General features: G+C 36.5%; 1 protein-coding gene across 2 annotated transcripts in view; it reads right to left on the bottom strand.

The window, feature by feature from the left end:
- Nucleotides 1-935: 935 nt before the first annotated feature.
- The window catches only part of MIS18BP1 (MIS18 binding protein 1), a 45,528-nt gene continuing 27,523 nt past the window's right edge, over nt 936-18,940 (bottom strand). For both annotated transcript variants that reach the window (XM_040256687.1, XM_040256688.1), the window contains 6 exons: nt 14,230-14,402; nt 13,295-13,455; nt 11,673-11,821; nt 5,798-5,885; nt 2,015-2,069; nt 936-1,832 (listed from right to left, as the gene is read on the bottom strand). In XM_040256687.1, coding sequence (XP_040112621.1) covers nt 1,729-1,832; nt 2,015-2,069; nt 5,798-5,885; nt 11,673-11,821; nt 13,295-13,455; nt 14,230-14,402 — 730 coding nt within the window. In that variant the 3' untranslated portion in view covers nt 936-1,728. The remainder of the gene's footprint in view (nt 1,833-2,014; nt 2,070-5,797; nt 5,886-11,672; nt 11,822-13,294; nt 13,456-14,229; nt 14,403-18,940) is intronic.

The raw sequence follows: 18,940 nt of genomic DNA, 5'->3' as shown, positions 1-18,940 counted from the left end.
ACTGATGGCTTCCCTACAGCCTCTCTCATGCAGACACCCATGTCCTCAGATTCTGTGTGTGCACGCTGAAGACAAAGTGTTTCATAAATTGACATGGTTTGAGGGACATAACTTAGAGGATTTCATTTACTTATGCTTGCTGTGTAGAGACATCTATCCGTTTTTAAACTGCAATGGCCTCTTTCTGTATTCCCACAGGTTGCACTTATCAACCCTATGGTTTATCAATCCATCCTGTCTGCCTTTGAGCCCTTTGAAAGTCTTTCTCTTCTAATTTTAAGTCTCCTTTGGATGTTACCTTAAACCTTACTAGTTTATCTAATGACCCAATGGAAAGAAATGGGAATATCCTGGTACCTGGCAGGTGGGATAAACAGAGACTTGTTAAGTCACAGAGAATATGGGGAGGGGGTACATTGTAGTCGATGTCAAGCGTATGCTATTTCAGAATACCCTTTTTGTTTCCTGTTATAGAATTGAACTACCTTCAAATTCCAAAACCACTATCCATTAATATCAAACAGCACATTATTACACCAAATATTTGCAACTTAAAGTTCTACAGTAGTTTTTTAGAGCTACTCCAACATAACCCTTTCATTTCTTTCATGCTGCTGCTACTGCTGCTGCTAAGTCGTTTCAGTCGTGTCCGACTCTGTGCGACCCCATAGACGGCAGCCCACCAGCCTCCCCCATCCCTGGTATTCTCTAGGCAAGAACACTGGAGTGGGTTGCCATTTCCTTCTCCAGTGCATGAAAGTGAAAAGTGAAAGTGAAGTCGCTCAGTCCTTCACTGCAAAAATATTTGTGGCAGAAACTATCATGGTAGTTTAAAGGAGAATGCTCTCACTTTACCTGCACTATTCTTTTTAAATCTTGTGTTTCTATGAATTCTATAGTTCTTTAGTAGCTGAGTAAATGCTTAGGAAACAAAGTATAAGTTCTGATATTTTTCAAGGAAAGAGCTGAACCATTAACCAAAAAGGTCATTTTTTTCTATGATCCAGCAGTTAGAAAAACCAACCAAAACACGAATATTATAAAAACAAACTAACTTTATTTGAACAACCTAACTGGAGAGAAAGGGTGAGTGATGTACTATAAACAGAGGGAAAAAAATTTTCATGTCAAATTTAAAACATAATGGCAGAATATGCTAAAAGATGTTTATTTCCAAAGAAGCTGTCCAAAAGGAAAACAGTGTTTATTATGACATAGTAACTTCACTTCTTACAGTACTAGATCTGTCACCTCAATGTTGTCTAATCCAGTCTTTTAAATACTGAGACCAAATTTTTGCTATGTCTGCTTAAAAATACAACAAAATGTTTTCTCATTCTACTTAATAAAAATACTTAAAAGCAACAAATGAAATTTACGTAGGTTTCACAGATGTGCCAATCACAAGCTTCAAGAAAAACAATCAGGAGAAAGCTTGTCAAATGGTTTAAACAATATGTAATTAAAACGTTACATCTGACTTGTATACCAAGTGGTGACAAATGCTAACCTAAGGTTTTCATTTTCTTAAATGCTTTAAAAAAAAAAAAAGAACACCTGTATAGAACATGATTTTCTTAAACAGACTAAGATGCTTATGAGAGACATAAAACATGAAACCTTTGAAAAAGAGTGTGCAGTTTCTATAAAGAAAATATACATCAGACGAAGACACAAATACACTGTCTGCTTCTTGATAAACATCCTGGACATGTTCTCTTACTTATACTATGCAGAATCAGAATTTGAAAAATAATAATCGCTCTCTTCTTCATCTAAAGACTCCATAGCCTTTGTGAAAAGTTTTCCGATACCAGAGTTCTCTGCTAATTCTGTAACGAGAAGTTTAATAAAAAAGATTAATATATTTCTAAAAGCAATTTCAAGGAAGTTGAAAATAAATATAGGAAACAAATTGATAGGTCTGCCCACTTGAGAACAATTAATTTTAATACTGTGTTAATAAATAGACTACTCTATAGTAGAACAGAGCTACAAAAGAAAAGTATATTACCTTTGTTAAATGGTGTTTTTCTTCTTGATGGTGGAGTTGAAAAATCAGTTTCAATCTACAAGAGAGTTCATATTAGCTAAGTGAATAATTTTCCAATACCACAGTTTTCTGCTAATTAACCTCCTGTGAAGCCTGCTTCAAACGTAGACAAAGTTCAGCATGCTTTATCCCAAAGGAAATATTACAAACTAATGCTGTAATGGTTAAAGGATAGCACCTGAAAGTTGCCAAAATCAACTTAATACTTATTCCATTCCATAACACTAGCAAAATTTGAGTTCTCTGTACTTCAAATTCCTGGCTAAAATAGTAATTCAACATATATGACAAGCTTCAAGTATATAATGTACGCTTATGAACACCACCGTACCTTTTAAACCATTGGCCATGGCTATCTTTAAAAAATGAAAAGGAAAAAAAATAAATAAATAAAAATAAAAAATGAAAAGGAATAGGACAGAAAAGAAAATATGACAGCACAGGCCAGACAGAAGTGGCAAGATATAATCAAAGTCCTGATAGGAAAATCTGCAAACTAGGATATTCTACCCAGCAAGGATATAATTCAGAATAGAAGGAGAGATTAAGAATCTCACAGACAAGCAAAAACTGAAAGACTACAGCAATGCTAAACCTATCCTAAAGGAAATATTGAAAGTTCTTTTCCAAACAGAAAAGTAAGAATCTACAGGAAAGAGAAAATCACAACTGGAAAGTAAATAAGCCAGGACACAGATTGTTTTTTAAAATGAAAAAAATTCATTAAAGCAATGATAACCACAATAAACAGCAAACGGATGAATATGAAGATGTAAAAGAAGACATCCAAATCATAAAATGTAGGTGAGGAGAGAGTAAGAAAATGTACATTTTTTCCTGCAGAATATGTTTGAGCCTATATTACTACCAGTCTAAACCAAGTAGACGGAGAAGGCAATGGCACCCCACTCCAGTACTCTTGCCTGGAAAATCCATGGACGGAGGAGCCTGGTGGGCTGCAGTCCGTGGGGTCGCTAAGAGTCGCTAAGTCGGACAGGACTGAGCGACTTCACTTTCACTTTTCACTTTCATGCCTTGGAGAAGGAAATGGTAACCCACTCCAGTGTTCTTTCCTGGAGAATCCCAGGGACGGGGGAGCCTGGTGTGCTGTCGTCTATGGGGTCACAAAGAGTTGGACACGACTGAAGCGACTTAGCAGCAGCAAACCAAGTGGATACAGGAAGGAGTTAATACACTTGAAAAACAAGGTAACCACAAAGCAAAAACATACAACAGATTCATAAAAACCAACAAGAGAACACAAACATAATATGAAAGAAAACCATCAAACCACAAAAGGGAAAACAAAAATGGACAAAGTACAAAATCAACAGGTTAAATAAGGTTTAAAATGGTAATCAATATATCTATCAATAATTACCTTAAATGTAAATGCACTAAACGTTCCAGTCAAAAAACATGTGCACCCACGCTGATTCATGTCAATGTATGGCAGAAGCCATCACAATATTGTAATTTTTCTCCAATTAAATAATTTTTAAAAATAGAGTGGCAGATTGGATGAAAAAAGAAGAACCTACAGCATGCTGCCTACAGGAGGACCCACTTTAGGGCACATAGGACATTTCATGAAATGGAAATGTGAAGAAAGGGGCAGGGGAATGATACTCTATCAGACAGTAGACTTTAACACAAAGGCTATAAAGAAAGATAAAGAAGGCAAGCTACTAGAGCTATTGTAGTGACAAAAGGACCATTACAATACAAGAGGATATTACAGTCATCAACACATATGCACCCAACAGAGGAGCATCCAGATGCATAAAACATACTAAGAGCAGAGACATCCCTTTGCTGACAAAGATCCATATAGTCAAAGCTATGGTTTTTCCAGTAGTCAGGTATGGATGTGAGAGCTGGACAATAAAGAAGGCCGAGTGCCGAAGAATTGATGCTTTTGAACTGTGGGCTGGAGAGACTCTTGAGAGTCCCTTGGGCAGCAAGATGAAACCAGTCAATCCTAAAGGAAATCAACCCTGATTATTCATTGGAGGGACTGATGCTGAAGCTGAAGCTCCAATATTTTGTCACCTGATGCAAAGAACTGACTCATTGGAAAGGGCCCTGATGCTGGGAAAGATTGAGGACAGGAGCAGAAGGGGCGACAGAAGATGAGATGGTTGGATGGCATCACCGACTCAATGGACTTGAGTTAGAGCAAACCTTGGGGGACAGTAAAGGACAGGGAGGCCTGGCGTGCTGCAGTCCATGGGGTCGCAGAATCGGACACGACTTAGCGAGTGAACAACAGACATAAAGAGAAAACTGACGGGAATACAATGATAGGAGACTTTAACACCCCACTTAAATCAATGGACAGATCTTCAACACAAAAAATCAACAAGGCAGTGGGGATCCTACATGATATGATATCATCATGATCCCCACATCATATGTTAATGAGACTGGAAAGCTCAAGTAGCTTGCCTTGTCATAAACCTGGTATGGAGTCAGACTTTGAGATCAGAACTTTTAATACTAAACCCTTTGCTCTATCCTGACCTAGTGGCTATAAATGAAGCCAAAATTTCATTCTTATAAGGAATGTGGAGTTGGAAAAAGGGACTCAGAAAACACTGAGAGGGAGTTTGCCCACATTTTCAATTGCAGAGTAGAAGTTTCTTTTGAAGAATTCAGTCTCCAGGCTGATTTTAAACCAAGGTTCCCAGAGGTATCTACCATTTCCTATGGACAAATAAAGCCTATAAAGATTAGATCTGGTTAGCTAATCCCAATGTTTCAGTTTAGAGACTCTGAGAGGAACTATACTCTAGGAGGTGTGCTATATAAATACTTCAACAAGGGTGAGGGGGAAAAAAAAGTTGGCCTTAACCTGGCTTGAAGGAAGACACCCTCAGGGAATGAGGTAGTCTCCTTTTAGCCCATACATTATCATTCTCTAAGACTGGCTGTTTACTTTGAGGAAATCTGAAGTGAATTAGTTTTTCCTGAATACTTAGTTTTATCTGGATATAAATTATTCAAATTAAATGAGAAATTAAAATTTAGATCACTCAAAGGCAATATTGAGTTAACATTTTTCTGTAATTAGATTTTAAATATTGAAATACCTACAATACACACATACACATGTCAAATCAAGTAGCTGAATCTGAAAAAATTTTGAAATCTAGAGTATCTAATGAAATTTCTTGTTCCATGACAATCATAACTCAATCAGTATGGATTATTCCCCAATCACTGAATAGATATTACGCTTCTGTGTCTTGCCTGAAATGTCCTTCTCTAACCTATATTTCTCCCACCCTGCCTGACTCCTCAAATGAAAATTCTCACCTTACTCAAATGCTCCAGTCTATCAACTGCCATCTATAATCCTATAGCACTTACGTGCTTACCTCACTCATAGCCTCATACTATAATTTACTTATATTAGGCTATAAGCAACGTGAAGGCAGGGGTTATTACATAACTTATAACTCCAACAATTTGCGAGGTATTATAGCTGTTCAACAGATGCAAGCATGCTCAGTCATTTCAGTCGAGTCCAACTCTTTGCAACCCCAATGGACCATAGCCCGCCAGGCTCCTCTGTCCATGGATTGATTCTCCAGGCAATAATACTGGAGTGGGTTGCCATGCCCTCCTCCAGGGGATCTTCCCAACCCAGGGATCTAACATACGTCTCCTGTGTTTCCTGCATTGCAGGCAGATTCTTTACCACTTAGGTACTGGGAAGCCCCGACAAAGAAAAATACTTACCGTCTTTTTCTTGATATTGCCCCAGGTAGTGCCACCTTTACTTTTATGGGCTTTTTGCATACGAAAAACATATTTATCACAATCATTCCTGTTTAAATATAAAGTAATTTCAAATCAACATTAATCACCATACTTTAATCCACAGATTGAACAGCAACTGACAAAATTAATTTAAAATGTTTCCGTACGTTAAAAGTATATTTTATGTTCCATTTTAACACATGTATACCCGTGGCGGATTCATGTTGATGTATGGCGAAACCAATACAATATTGTAAAGTGATTAACCTCCAATTAAAATTAAAAAGACAATCGTGTACCCACGGAGATGGACAAAATGCTTCAACCCTGTAAGACTGTTCTGAAAAATGATGGTTTACTCATTGTCCACTGTCCCATCTGTTCTTCCCAGTCTCTATCTTGCTGCCTGTCTTTTCTAAAACTCACTAAGACATCTTGTCCATTGATTCCCTTTTGTTATACCTTTTACTCCTTTCTCTTGTTCATGTCTTCCTTCCCTATCCAGGTTGAATCTTAAGTTATCACTTTAAGGATATGCATGGTGATGAAAACTCTCCATTAATTTATGCCTTCCAACTGTGTTGAGATTCAGTTTGGCTCATAAGCCTTTTATTTCTACATCGTTACGTTTTTTATACCAACTAAGACTTTAAAAAAATATTTTTTTTAACCTTACCTCTTTTCCCTTCTCATCCTTAGCAAATACACCTGACTCATAATTTACAGATGAAAACTGAAGCCACATAGAACATTGTTCTTAGTTTCCCCAACAATTACTCAGGACAGATTTACTCTCTAGGCTTCAAGTTCCTTTATGATTGACTATCCATTCCTTTATGACTATTTGGCAGCTTAAAGGTGTGACTGTAAGAAATCTGTAAATCTGTGATGTATATTAAGATATCAATGTGAACCACAAGCACTGCTGCATACTGTGTGAATGAGCCTAGCCAGTTGTTCAGGATCAGCACCTCATAAAACTACTGTCCGGTACAGATACTTTGGGAGTGATAAAAAAAAATACTGTTGCATTGCTTAAAATTGTTATGAAAAGGAAACTAACTACTAGAGTCGGTGAAGTCTAGAGATTAAAGAGGTCTAGGACACTCGTTTTTTAAAAATAAAGTTTTACGAAATATATTCTTGGTATAAGTCCGTCTTGAGCTCTGTAAGGAAAAAAAGCCATTTTCTATCATTGTGAAAGTGATAATATGTTAAAAAAAAAAAGTATCATAATCCACATCAGTATAATGCTACTATCTACAGATAATGGCTGGTGGTTTTGGTTAAGGAATTTCCTATCTCCTATGAATACATGTTACAAAACTGGGATCATACTGTAGGTAATGTAGTTTTATTTCTTAGCTCTTAAAAATTATTCACTGAACATTATTCTGTATCATTAAAATTTATTGAAAGCGTTATTTAATCCTTTTAAACTTTTACTGGAGTATAGTTGCTTTACAATGTTGTGTTAGTTTTTACTGTACAGCAAAGTGAATCAGCTATACACACACACACGCCCCCTCTGTTTTGGATTTCCTTCCCATTTAGGTCACCACAGAGCACTGAGTAGAGTTCTCTGTACTATAGTGTAGTTTCTGATTAGCTATCTATTTTAAACATAGTATCAATAGTGTATATATGTCAATCCTAGTCTCCCAATTCATCCCACCACCCTCCCGCCTTAGTATCCATGTTTGTTCTTTACATCTGTGTCTCTATTTCACTTTGTAAATGAGACCCATCTGTATCAGGAGTTCCCCAAGCAGAGGGGCCTGGGACTTGTAATGGTCCAGGACCTGTTAGGAACCAAGCTGCACAGAAGGAGGTGAAGGACTGGTGAGTAAGTGAAGCTTCACTGAGGTTCCCCATTGCTCACATTAAACCTGAACCATTCCACCCTCCACCCACCGTACCAGATCCATGGAAAACTGTCTTCCACAAAACTGGCCCCTGGTGCCAGAACTGTTGGAAACTGCTGGTCTCTACCAATTTTTTCAGATCCCATATTTATGTATTAACATACAATATTTGCTTTTCTCTGACTTACTTCACTCTGTATGACAATCTCTAGGTCTGTCCTTGTCTCTATCAATGGCCCAATTTCATTCCCTCTTATGGAATATTCCATCGTATATATATGTCACATCTTTATCCACTCTGTTGATGGACATTTAAGTTGTCTGCATATCCTAGCCTCTGCGAAGAATGCTGCAGTGAACACTGGGGTGCATGTGTCTACCTGGGTTATGGTTTTCTCTGGGTATAAGCTCAGTAGTGGAATTGCTGAGCCACATGATAGTTTCAGTTTTTAGGTTTTTTTATTTGGCTGCCCCATGCAGCCATGTGGGATCTTAGTTCCCTGACCAGGAATCAAACCTGTGCCCTCTGCATTGGGAGCTCAGAGTCTTAACTACTGGAATGCCAGGGAAGTCCCTCAATTTTTAGTTTTTTTAAGAAATCTCCATATTATTCTCCATAGTGGCTGTATCAATTTACATTCCCACCAACAGTGCAAGAGTGTTCCCTTTTCTCTACATCTTTTCCAGCATTTACTGTCTGTAGATTTTTAATGATGGACATTCTGACTGGTATGATGTGATATCTCATTGTACTCTTGCATTCTCTAATAACTAGATGTTGAGCATCTTTTCATGTGTTTGTTGGCTATCTGTATTGAAGACATCATTTTAAATTGTTACATATTATTCTATTATATGGACAAATCCTAATTTCTTAACTTTCCTTATTATTGGACTGTTAGGTCAGTTTCAAAATTTCAGTTTTGTGATGAACATCTTTGTTCATACAAGTAAACACTCATACTTGCCCAACCTCGTATTTCCTTATAAATAAAATTCAAGGGTCAAAGGAATGAATATTTTAAAGCTAATGATTTGGTCAAAGTTCTTACCAAAATCTGTCCAAAATCATATGCACCACAGAAATTAACTCACACACCTATGGTCAATTTATCTCTGACAAAGGAGGCAAGAATATACAATGGAAAAAAGACATTCTCTTCAATAAGTGCTGTTAAAGTTGGACAGCCATATGTAAGTCAAGTCAGAACATACCCTCACACCATGCATAAAAATATGGCTCCAGGACTTAAAAGACACGACGCCATAAACCTCCTAGAAGAGAACACAGGCAGAACATTCTGACACAAATCACACCATATTTTCTTACATCAGTCTCCCAAGGCAACAGAAATAAAAACAAAGTTAAACAAATAGGACCTAATCAAACTTACAAGTTTTGGTACAGCAAAGGAAACCATCAACAAAACGAAAGGACCACCTACAGACTGGGAGAAAATCTCTGCAGATGGTGTGACCAACAAGGGTTAATTTCCAAAATATACAAAGAGCTCATACAACTCAACAAGGTAAAAACAAAACAACCCAATCAACAGATGGACAGATGACCTAAAGAGACACTTTTCCAAAGAAGACATACAAATGGAAAACAGGCACATGGGAAAAGGCTCAGCCTCACTAGTTGTTAGAGAAATGCAAATCAAAGCTACAATGAGTACTACCTCACACTGGTCAGAACGACCATCATTTAAAAATCTACAAATAAGTGGTAGAGAGAAGGTGCAGAAAAGGGGATCCTCCTGCACTGCTGGTAGGAATGTAAATTGGTACAGCCACTATGGAGAACATATAGGGGTTCCTCAAGAAACTGAAAAGAGTTGCCATATGACCCAGCAATTCCACTCCTGGGCATATATCCAGACAAAATCATAATTCAAAAAGATACATACACCCCCTCTGTTCACAGCAGCACTATTCACAATAGCCAAAACATGGAAGCAACCTAAATATCAGTTGACAGATGAATGGATAAAAAAGATATGGTACATATATGCAGTGAACTACTACTCAGCTATAAAAAGCAGCATGAAATAGTCCCATTTGCAGCAACATGGATGGACCTAGAGATTCTCATACTAAGTGAAGTCAGACAGAGAAAGACAAATACCACATGAGATCACTTATGTGTGGAATCTATGACGCAAATCAACCTATCTATAAAACAGAAAGAGACTCACAGAGAACAGACTTGTGGTTGCCAAGTGGGAGAGAGGACTGGGAGGGAAATGGATTAGGAGTTTGGAATTAGCAGATGGAAACTATTATATAGAGACTGGATAAATAACAAGGTCCTAGTGTATAGCACAGGGAACCATATTCAATATCCAGCGATAAGCCATAATAGAAAAGAATATTTAAAAAAAAATATATATATATATATATATAATTGAGCCACTTTGCTGTACAGAAGAAAATGACCTCACTGTAAATCAACTATACTTCAATAAAATAAAATTCTGAAGTATTTTAAAAAATTTATATGCTTAATATACTTTCACTTGTAAATACTTATTTAAAAATAAACAAAAAATAATTTCTGGATTGCTAGGAAAAATTATGTTTTTGCTGAGTAAATGCAAATTCACATTTTCACTAAGCTTCATGAGAATACTGATGGTTTTTTTTCCTCCAAGTTTTGATCATATGGCTTCGCTCTCTCACACCCCATGAAAACTGCTCTTATCAAGATTAGTGCTGGCCTGCTGAACTGCCACATGAATAGTCTATTTTCAGGCTGCCTTACCATTTTCCATTTTCCCCCCACGTTATCTGATTGATTTATATTTCAAAATAATGTTTATATTCACATAGTGTGGAATTCAAAAAGTCTTTGTTTTTGTCCCAAGTTATCTTAGTTCATCTCCTGAAAGATCACCAATGTTTTCAGTTGCTTATGTATCCTTTAAGAGATATTTGATCAAATAAAAGCAATTGTGTGTGTATACACACATATACATACAAGGATACACACACACAGAGCCCCTATTTACACAAATGATAACACATTAACTACATCTAACGGTTTTCATTTATTTATTTATTTTTTGGCTGTGCTTGCGGCATGCAGATCTTAGTTCTACCACAAGGGATCAAACTCATGCCCCCTGCACTGGGAGTTGTGGAGTCTTAACCACTGGACTGCCAGGGAAGTCCCCCTTTTTTTCATTTAATATATCTCTTACCATAAGTACATAAAGCATTTCTCATTAATTTCTATGGCTACATAATGTAGCAAAATTTGATTGGTCCCTAATCGATGGACATTTGAGTTCTTTCCAGCCTTTTGTCATTATAAGCAATACTGCAACAAATTAGCTGTACAATCACAATTCTAGAGGTAGGACTGCTAGGTCAGAGAGTATATGAATTTATAACTTTGATAGACATCAACAAAGTACCACTTTCAGGGGTTGAACTAATTTACCTTTTCACTAGTAATGTGTGAGAATGGCTTTCCTTTTCTTGTTAATTTGTAGGAGTGTTATAACAGGGAAGTAAGCCTTTTTTCCTGTGGTAAGTTCCCATAAATTCTTTTTTTTTAATTATAAGTTCCAAAAATTCTTTTCTCAGATTCTCATTTGTCTTTTGACTGTTTATGATGGTTGGTACCAACTAAAACTTTATAGGGTTGACTTTATCATACTTTTTGTTAGTGGCTTCTGGGACTTCTAAGATTATGAAATAATTCTCCATAGTCTTCTAAAGATATATTTTATAGTTTAATTTTTACATGCCAAACTTTGACCCATCTGGAATTTATCCTAATATAGAGTGTGAACTGTGTACTGACAATACGGAAAACACCTATACTTGCAGGAACTATCCATCTTTGACTTCTAGGAACCATTCTTTCTTGTTTTTTTAAAAATAATGATGACTTCTCTAATTACTGGTATCTGCTGTCTTCAACTCATGGGATGTTAAAAGCTGATGCAGAGAATTTCAGTACCATATGCACAAATACATACCTGTTTATAGAGTCTAGCATGCTAGGCGTGACATGATGACACTGAGGAGTTTTTGCCAGTGGAAAGATTACTGACGACGGAGTTGTTGGATTTCTGTCCATATTTGGCAGAATATCATCCCCTTCTTGACTGTCCTGGAAACTTGGTAACTAAAAAACAAATATGTATTACCAACAGGCACCCCTAAAAACGGAATTCCTCATTATCACAAATTGTTTTTTGAGGGGAGGGATTATGTTATTTTCCTTCTTATAATTTCACAACTGAGACAACTAAAATAACTAAAATATTAGTAGGTACAGAGCCTTGGTCTCTAAAAAACTTAGTTTCTATTGTGTAAAATGGAAAGGACACACATTTCTAGTATTGCATAGGCCAAAGGTCAGCAAATATTTTCTGTCGAGTCAGAAAATATTTTAGGTTTTATGGTCTATACAGTCTTTGTCCCACTGCTCAATTCCACTGCTGAAGCAGGAAAGCTGCCACAGCCAGCATGTCTGTGGTCCAGTAAAATACTGTTTATAAAAAGAGCTGATATGCCAGATCTGGCCTGTGGGCCAAGTATACTGACCTCTGCACAGAGAGAACAAAGCAAAAGTATAATTGATTTACTATTATGCTTGGTACTTAATAGATACTCAGGCAGTATTAAACTTTTTGTGTGTATATATTTCCAATAAATAATTTAATCTTTTAATTAAATTTTACTTCCCTTTATATTAAAACCTTAGAAAAAGTGGGCTTCTGTTTTTATTTTTGCTTTTAAAATAGTGCTACTGTTGCACTTAGGACAAAACATGGGAGGAATAATATAAAGGGCACAATGCCTAAAGGATCAGTGTTTTTGTGCAGAGAACACAGTAAGAGCCTCAGATGGCTCCTTAAAATACTTCCCTTTATAACCTGTCTGGGTAAAAAGGGGTCCCAGATCATGTTGTCACTAAGTTCTCACTAAGCAGCCTTTTAAAACTGGATAATTTAACAACATTGTGAAATGGGTAGATGGAAAAATTACCCCAAGTGTGAGCCTTCTGAATTTTTTTCTTGCCTATTTTTTTCCCCTATGAGCTTGATACTTTTTATTATTCCAGTAACATCTGAATGAGTTACTTTTCTCTACTTTATTTTACTTTACAATACTGTATTGGTTTTTATATATTGCAAATATTTTATCCCAATCACTGAAGTTTTTAGTTATGTGATTTTTTTCATTCTATTAGTTTAAGAATTCTTGCAATCATTCAAATCTGTCAATTTTATGCTGCCATGTAGTCCCTCCTCTGAATTTACTATGCAGTAGGTAATAATCTATGCCTGTCACGCCCCCTTTTAAAGTCTGCCTCACTGTATATGAATTTTAAATATATATGCTTGGCCTTTTTCTGGGCTTTCTATTTGGTTCTTTAAGCATTACTTCTGAACCCCACTGAAGGGCAGACCCTGGCCACTGAGAAGAACGGCATGACTGGCAGACTGCTTCCTGTACTCTACTCTGACATTTCTGTGGAGGCTATCAGTCCTTGGCCTAAATATTAGGGATGAACACTAACCCTAAATAAAAATGAAAGATACAAAAGTCAATATAAAAAGAAAACAATGACTTCTACATTTAAGGCTCTTACCAGTATTTTTTGATGCTGCAAAGGTGTTGCACTGAAAAAATCATCATGGTCATCTTTTGGCAGCTGTTCAAGAAAATCTCTCATCTGCTGCTTCCTTTTAAGAGTTCCCACTTTGGCAGTTATCTTCACAGTTTCCTTCTTATCAGCATCATCGATCTTGCCTTAAGAATCAGCAAAAATTTTGGTAAGGATTTGGTCTTTTATAGTAACTGCTCTATAAAGTTAACATCCTTTGCAAAATCTAAACTGTGTATTCATATTAAATAAACTCAGCATCTGTTGTTAATATTTCCAAGCCTCCTATATAACAAATGACTCTATACTGGGATTCGGGCAATATGATTAGATTACAAAAATACTCAGGAAGAAATTACATTTGGATTAGGCAGGGTGAGGTTGGAAAGGTTCTTTACCTGTAAGGGAAGTTACCTCTCCTATTTCCCTTGCTGGTTGTCTACCCTCTAGTCTTGCTAAAATATAAACCTTATTGAATTAGGACAGGGATACTGAGTGTTCCCTAAAGCTTCATATAAGATTCTCTGGCATAAACCTGGCCAGGAATGTGTACTCCTGGGGCCTACACAACTAAACTTATTCTTACGAGTTCTCTTATGAATTACTAAGGGACCCTGACAAACTGACCTCAAATTTAACTTAGAAGAACAACCCAGTTGTTGAAATCTCTGGATCCAACTGCAGATTTCCTAGAACAAACTCAAAGCACAAGGCTGCTAAGGTTACTGTTAATATAAGGAAGTAGCTAGGTCAGACTTAAAAAAAATTAAACAGATGATCTTTGGAGTTGTTTCTAGCTTTAAAATTATAAAAACAAAATCCACCTCTTAGAAGACACATGGATAAATATAAATTAATCTAATGAGTAATCAGAAATCAATACTGAGAACTAGGAAAAAACTATTTGCTATGAAGGTCACCGTTTTTGCCTTTGGGGTTGGCTGGCTTCTTCTTGGTGTCATGTTTCTGAAATCGTTTTCCTCGGGGATCTTCCATGTACTTCCTCTGGCATTCATCCGCGGATCGAGAACCTACGGCCTTAGCTACGTCTGACCAGAAACCAGGCTTGTGCTTTGGCAGAGATACAACAGCACTACAGAAGACCAAAACCAGTTAAAGAACAAGAAATTAAACTCAATAAAAGTCACCTTTTATTGAAGTGAAGGGATGCCACTAAATCAGGAATTTTATCAAAATCATTCTAGATGACTATTTGGGAAGAAGTTAGTATTCCCTACACTTAATAATTCTTACTTGACTGAGCGACTGAACTGAGTATGAAGATATGAGTTTATGTATCTAGTAGATGCCTTCAATTTTGTTGCATTCTATGAAACCTGAAAAACCATGGCCAGTCTTTCAATATATTTTCCTAAGTCCAGCTAAGCAATGATTAAATCTTCGGGGTGGGAGGTAGGGGCCCTAGCATGATTAACTTTTCTGCACCAATGCACGAATCTTACCGGTGCTAAGTATACAGAAGATAAGTTCTTAGGTTCTATATATTCCAGGTTACAAACTCGTACTAAAAAGTGTTATGCTTGCATTTACTCTATTTTAATTTCTAGAACTCAGTATTTTATGTATAGTACTTAATTGAGGGAAATAAAAATTGAAATAGAAAAAACAAAGTCAATAAAGGTAGTTACCCAATTTAACAACTGAGTTACATTCTAAAATTTCATTGCAAATGATTATTTAGAACCTGGTACACATATTACTGCCTCCCAAACTCCCAATAGATTTTATATATTGTGGTTAAGGCTAATATTAATAGTTCTGCCAGAAAAGGTCTATTTAACTCACCAAGTAACCTATGCAGTGTCATGATGGAAAAAATTTAACTAGTTCTCTGGGGCTAAAAAGCCCTGTTTGTGGTGTTTGTCAACTTCCATATTGTAAATACTTCTATTGTGGCTGATTTCAAGCTACCAATTATACAGAATTTCTACCATACAGATATGACAGACATTAAAAACTTCAAGGGCACAGATAAGAATAAAATATAGTAAAATATTTAGGAAGTGATAAGTTTAGAGTTTGTTTCTAGTAAATTTTAGTTTATATAATTTTTAATAATGACTCTTTAACATTCAATTTGTAAAATTCCTAAATATTTAAGAGTCAACTTTTGTGAATAGATATGATCTAACTACAGAATACCACTTATTCCATATATAAAAGGAAAACATATATTATCAGTATTGAGCTTGTTAATGAATGCTCTACTTTTTGCACATTTTCTTTTTAAAAAATCACTTCATCATTCTTAGCATAAAAACCAAGTAGGACCTATACTATTCCTTGCCTATCTGTTCTCATCCTCTACTGTTCTTCCCTCACTTTCTGTATGCCAGTCATTTTGGCCTTTTAGTATTTTAAAATATTCCCTCTTACTTTCTACCTCTATATACATGGTTTTAATTTAAAATGTACTTATCCTGAATCTTTGGCCTGAAAACTTACTTATCCTTCAAATCTTAGTTCTGGTATCTGCCTAAACAAACTCATTTTCCAGATAAATATTCTCATAAACTTCTTACAGGGATTATTTGCTAAGTATCTATCTACCCTACTAGGCTATAAGCATGATGAGGGGTATAAAATAGTGGGCTGCAAGTAAGAATCACTTAAGGAGCTTATAGCAAAATTTAAGGAAGCAAGTGAAAATAAGCAAACAGATCCATAGACTCTCCCCCTGAAGATTTCAATTCAGAAGAATTGGGGTGACAGTCCTTGCATTTTCCAAAAGCTCCTTATGTGATTATTTGCTTTATGTTGTTTGTAAGAAGAAAGTATTACATCTAATTGAGTGGAAAGTAGGAAGAGGTAATAACAAGGAAAGGTTACAGGGAGGAAGTGACACGTGAGATGAAATTTGAGGGATGGATAAAAATATAACAGAAGAAAATGAGTCAACAATATTGGCAAAGAAATGAAGACAAAGAAACTGCATATGGCTGCTGATGCTAAGTCGCTTCAGTCGTGTCCGACTCTGTGCGACCCCATAGACAGCAGCCCACCAGGCTCCCCCATCCCTGGGATTCTCCAGGCAAGAACCCTGGAGTGGGTTGCCATTTCCTTCTCCAATGCATGAAAGTGAAAAGTGAAACTGAAGTTGCTCAGTCGTGTCCGACTCTTTGCGATCCCATGGACTGCAGCCTACCAGGCTCCTCCATCCATGGGATTTTCTAGGGAATGGTAAACAATTCATATTTATAGACTGGTAAACTTCAAAGACACTTACTCCTTGGAAGAAAAGTTATGACCAACCTAGATAGCATATTGAAAAGCAGAGACATTACTTTGCCAACAAAGGTCCGTCTAGTCAGGGCTATGGTTTTTCCAGTGGTCATGTATGGATGTGAGAGTTGGTCTGTGAATAAAGCTGAGCACTGAAGAATTGATGCTTTTGAACTGTGGTGTTGGAGAAGACTCTTGAGAGTCCCTTGGACTGCAAGGAGATCCAACCAGTCCATTCTGAAGGAGATCAGCCCTGGGATTTCTTTGGAAGGAATGATGCTAAAGCTGAAACTCCAGTACTTTGGCCACCTGATGCGAAGAGTTGACTCATTAGAAAAGACTCTGATGCTGGGAGGGATTGGGGGCAGGAGGAGAAGGGGACGGCAGAGGATGAGATGGCTGGATGGCATCACTGGCTAGATGGACGTGAGTCTGAGTGAACTCTGGGAGTTGGTGATGAACAGGGAGGCCTGGCATACTGCGATTCATGGGGTCGCAAAGAGTCGGACACGACTGAGCGACTGAACTGAAACTTCAAAGAAATGGCTGTGGGTCAGAGTTGTGAAAAAAACTAAAGAAGGGTAACCCAAGCCCAGGTCTTCCAGATCAGAATATTATAATAGTATGCACTCTAGGTACTTATAAAACATTTTAAGTTTATAGTATAATTGTCCTTTTGGGTATGGTTCTATGAATCTTAACATATACATAGTCACAGATACAAAACAAGCTCCATCAGACTGGAAAAAAAAAAAACTTCTGGTCCTACCTCTTTGTGGTTCACCAGTATAACCACTGGAAATCCCTGATCCATTTTCTTTTAGTTCTGTTTTTTCCAGAACATCATATAAATGGAATCATATAATACATAACCTTTTGGGCTGGCTCTTTTCACTCAGCATAATACCTTTGAAATTCATTCAAATGGTTACAAGAATCGATAGTGTTTCCTTTTTATTACTTAGTAGTTCATTCACTGTTAAGATTGTACCATGATTGCCTTTATGCAAACAGGGCTGTGAAAATCAGGAAAAGAAATGAGCTACGTAAAATCAATCTATAATGTTGTTTGTGAACTTCTGGGCTCACACTGCAAATTTTGATATATTTTCTTCTTTGTTCAGTTCAGAATATTTTCCCTTGAGACCTCCTCTTTGACCCATGGATTATATACAGGTGTGTTATTTATTTTTCTAGCACTTGGAATATTTTTCTTTTATTGATTTGTAGTTTAATTTAGTTATGGCCAACAAATACCCTTTGTATAACTTCAGTTATTTTCAATTTGTTAAGATTTATCATATGATCAAGTAAATGTTCATCTTGGTGAATAATTCACCTATCCTTGGAAAGAACATTTTTTTCCCTACTGTTAGGTACACTATTCTAAAATGTCAGCTAGATACAGTCGGTTGGTAATGTTGTTCAGTTCTCCTACACCTTCACTAATTTCCTGTCTACTAGTTCTGTAAGAGAAGAACACTGACATCTCCAATGATAATTGTGCATATGACTCTTTCCAGTTCAGTACTTTCCTTTCCTGAAGGACAGGGAAGCCTGGTTTGCTGCAGTCCATGGGGTCGCAAAGAGTTGGACACAACTGAGCAACTGAACAACTTTCCTTTTAGTTCTTTCAGATTTTGATTCTTGTATTTTGAGGTTTTGTTCAGTGCATACACATTTAGGATTAAACCTTCCTCGTGAAATGACACTTCTATTATTTTGTAATGTCTTGCTTTACCCTTGATATTTTCTTCATACTGAAATCTCTGATCAGTATTAGTATAGCCACTCTAGCTATCTATTGGGTTTGCATGGTATTTATCTATCCTTTCACTTTTAACTTGGCGATGTCATATTTGAAGTGTTTCTTTTATATGACTGGAGAAGGCAATGGCACCTCACTCTAGTACTCTTGTCTGGAAAATCCCATGAACAGAGGAGCCTGGTGGGATTGTGTTTTTAAATTCATTCTGACAATCTGTCTATAAAATGGTGCATTTAAATTATTAACATAATTAATGCAATTGTTTTTCTTTGTTCCCCATCTTCTATTTCTCTTTTTCTGCCTTTTTAAAAAAGTATTTTATCTATTATATATTTGAAGATATCTATGTAGTTTTTTTAGTGGATGCTCTGACGTTTACTATATACGTACTGAACAGTCTACTTTGAATCAATATCTTTCTGCATCAACAAAAGCAGTTCCAAGCATTCTGTTCAGGTTTTTATACCTGCATAGAAGAAACAGAGTGGAGTATGCTTACTTATCTTATTGGGAAGTGGCATTTCTGCAGTTCAGGCATTTCAAAATATCCTTAGGTGATCTGAATATACAGTAAAGGAAATAATGGGGGATACAGCTGAAAAGGATAGATAACTGAGGTC

Source organism: Oryx dammah, unplaced genomic scaffold (genome assembly GCF_014754425.2).
Source record: "Oryx dammah isolate SB20612 unplaced genomic scaffold, SCBI_Odam_1.1 HiC_scaffold_16, whole genome shotgun sequence".
Lineage (NCBI taxonomy): Eukaryota > Metazoa > Chordata > Mammalia > Artiodactyla > Bovidae > Oryx > Oryx dammah.
The sequence above is the reverse complement of the archived record's forward strand: the minus strand, read 5'-3'. Positions and strand labels throughout refer to the sequence as shown.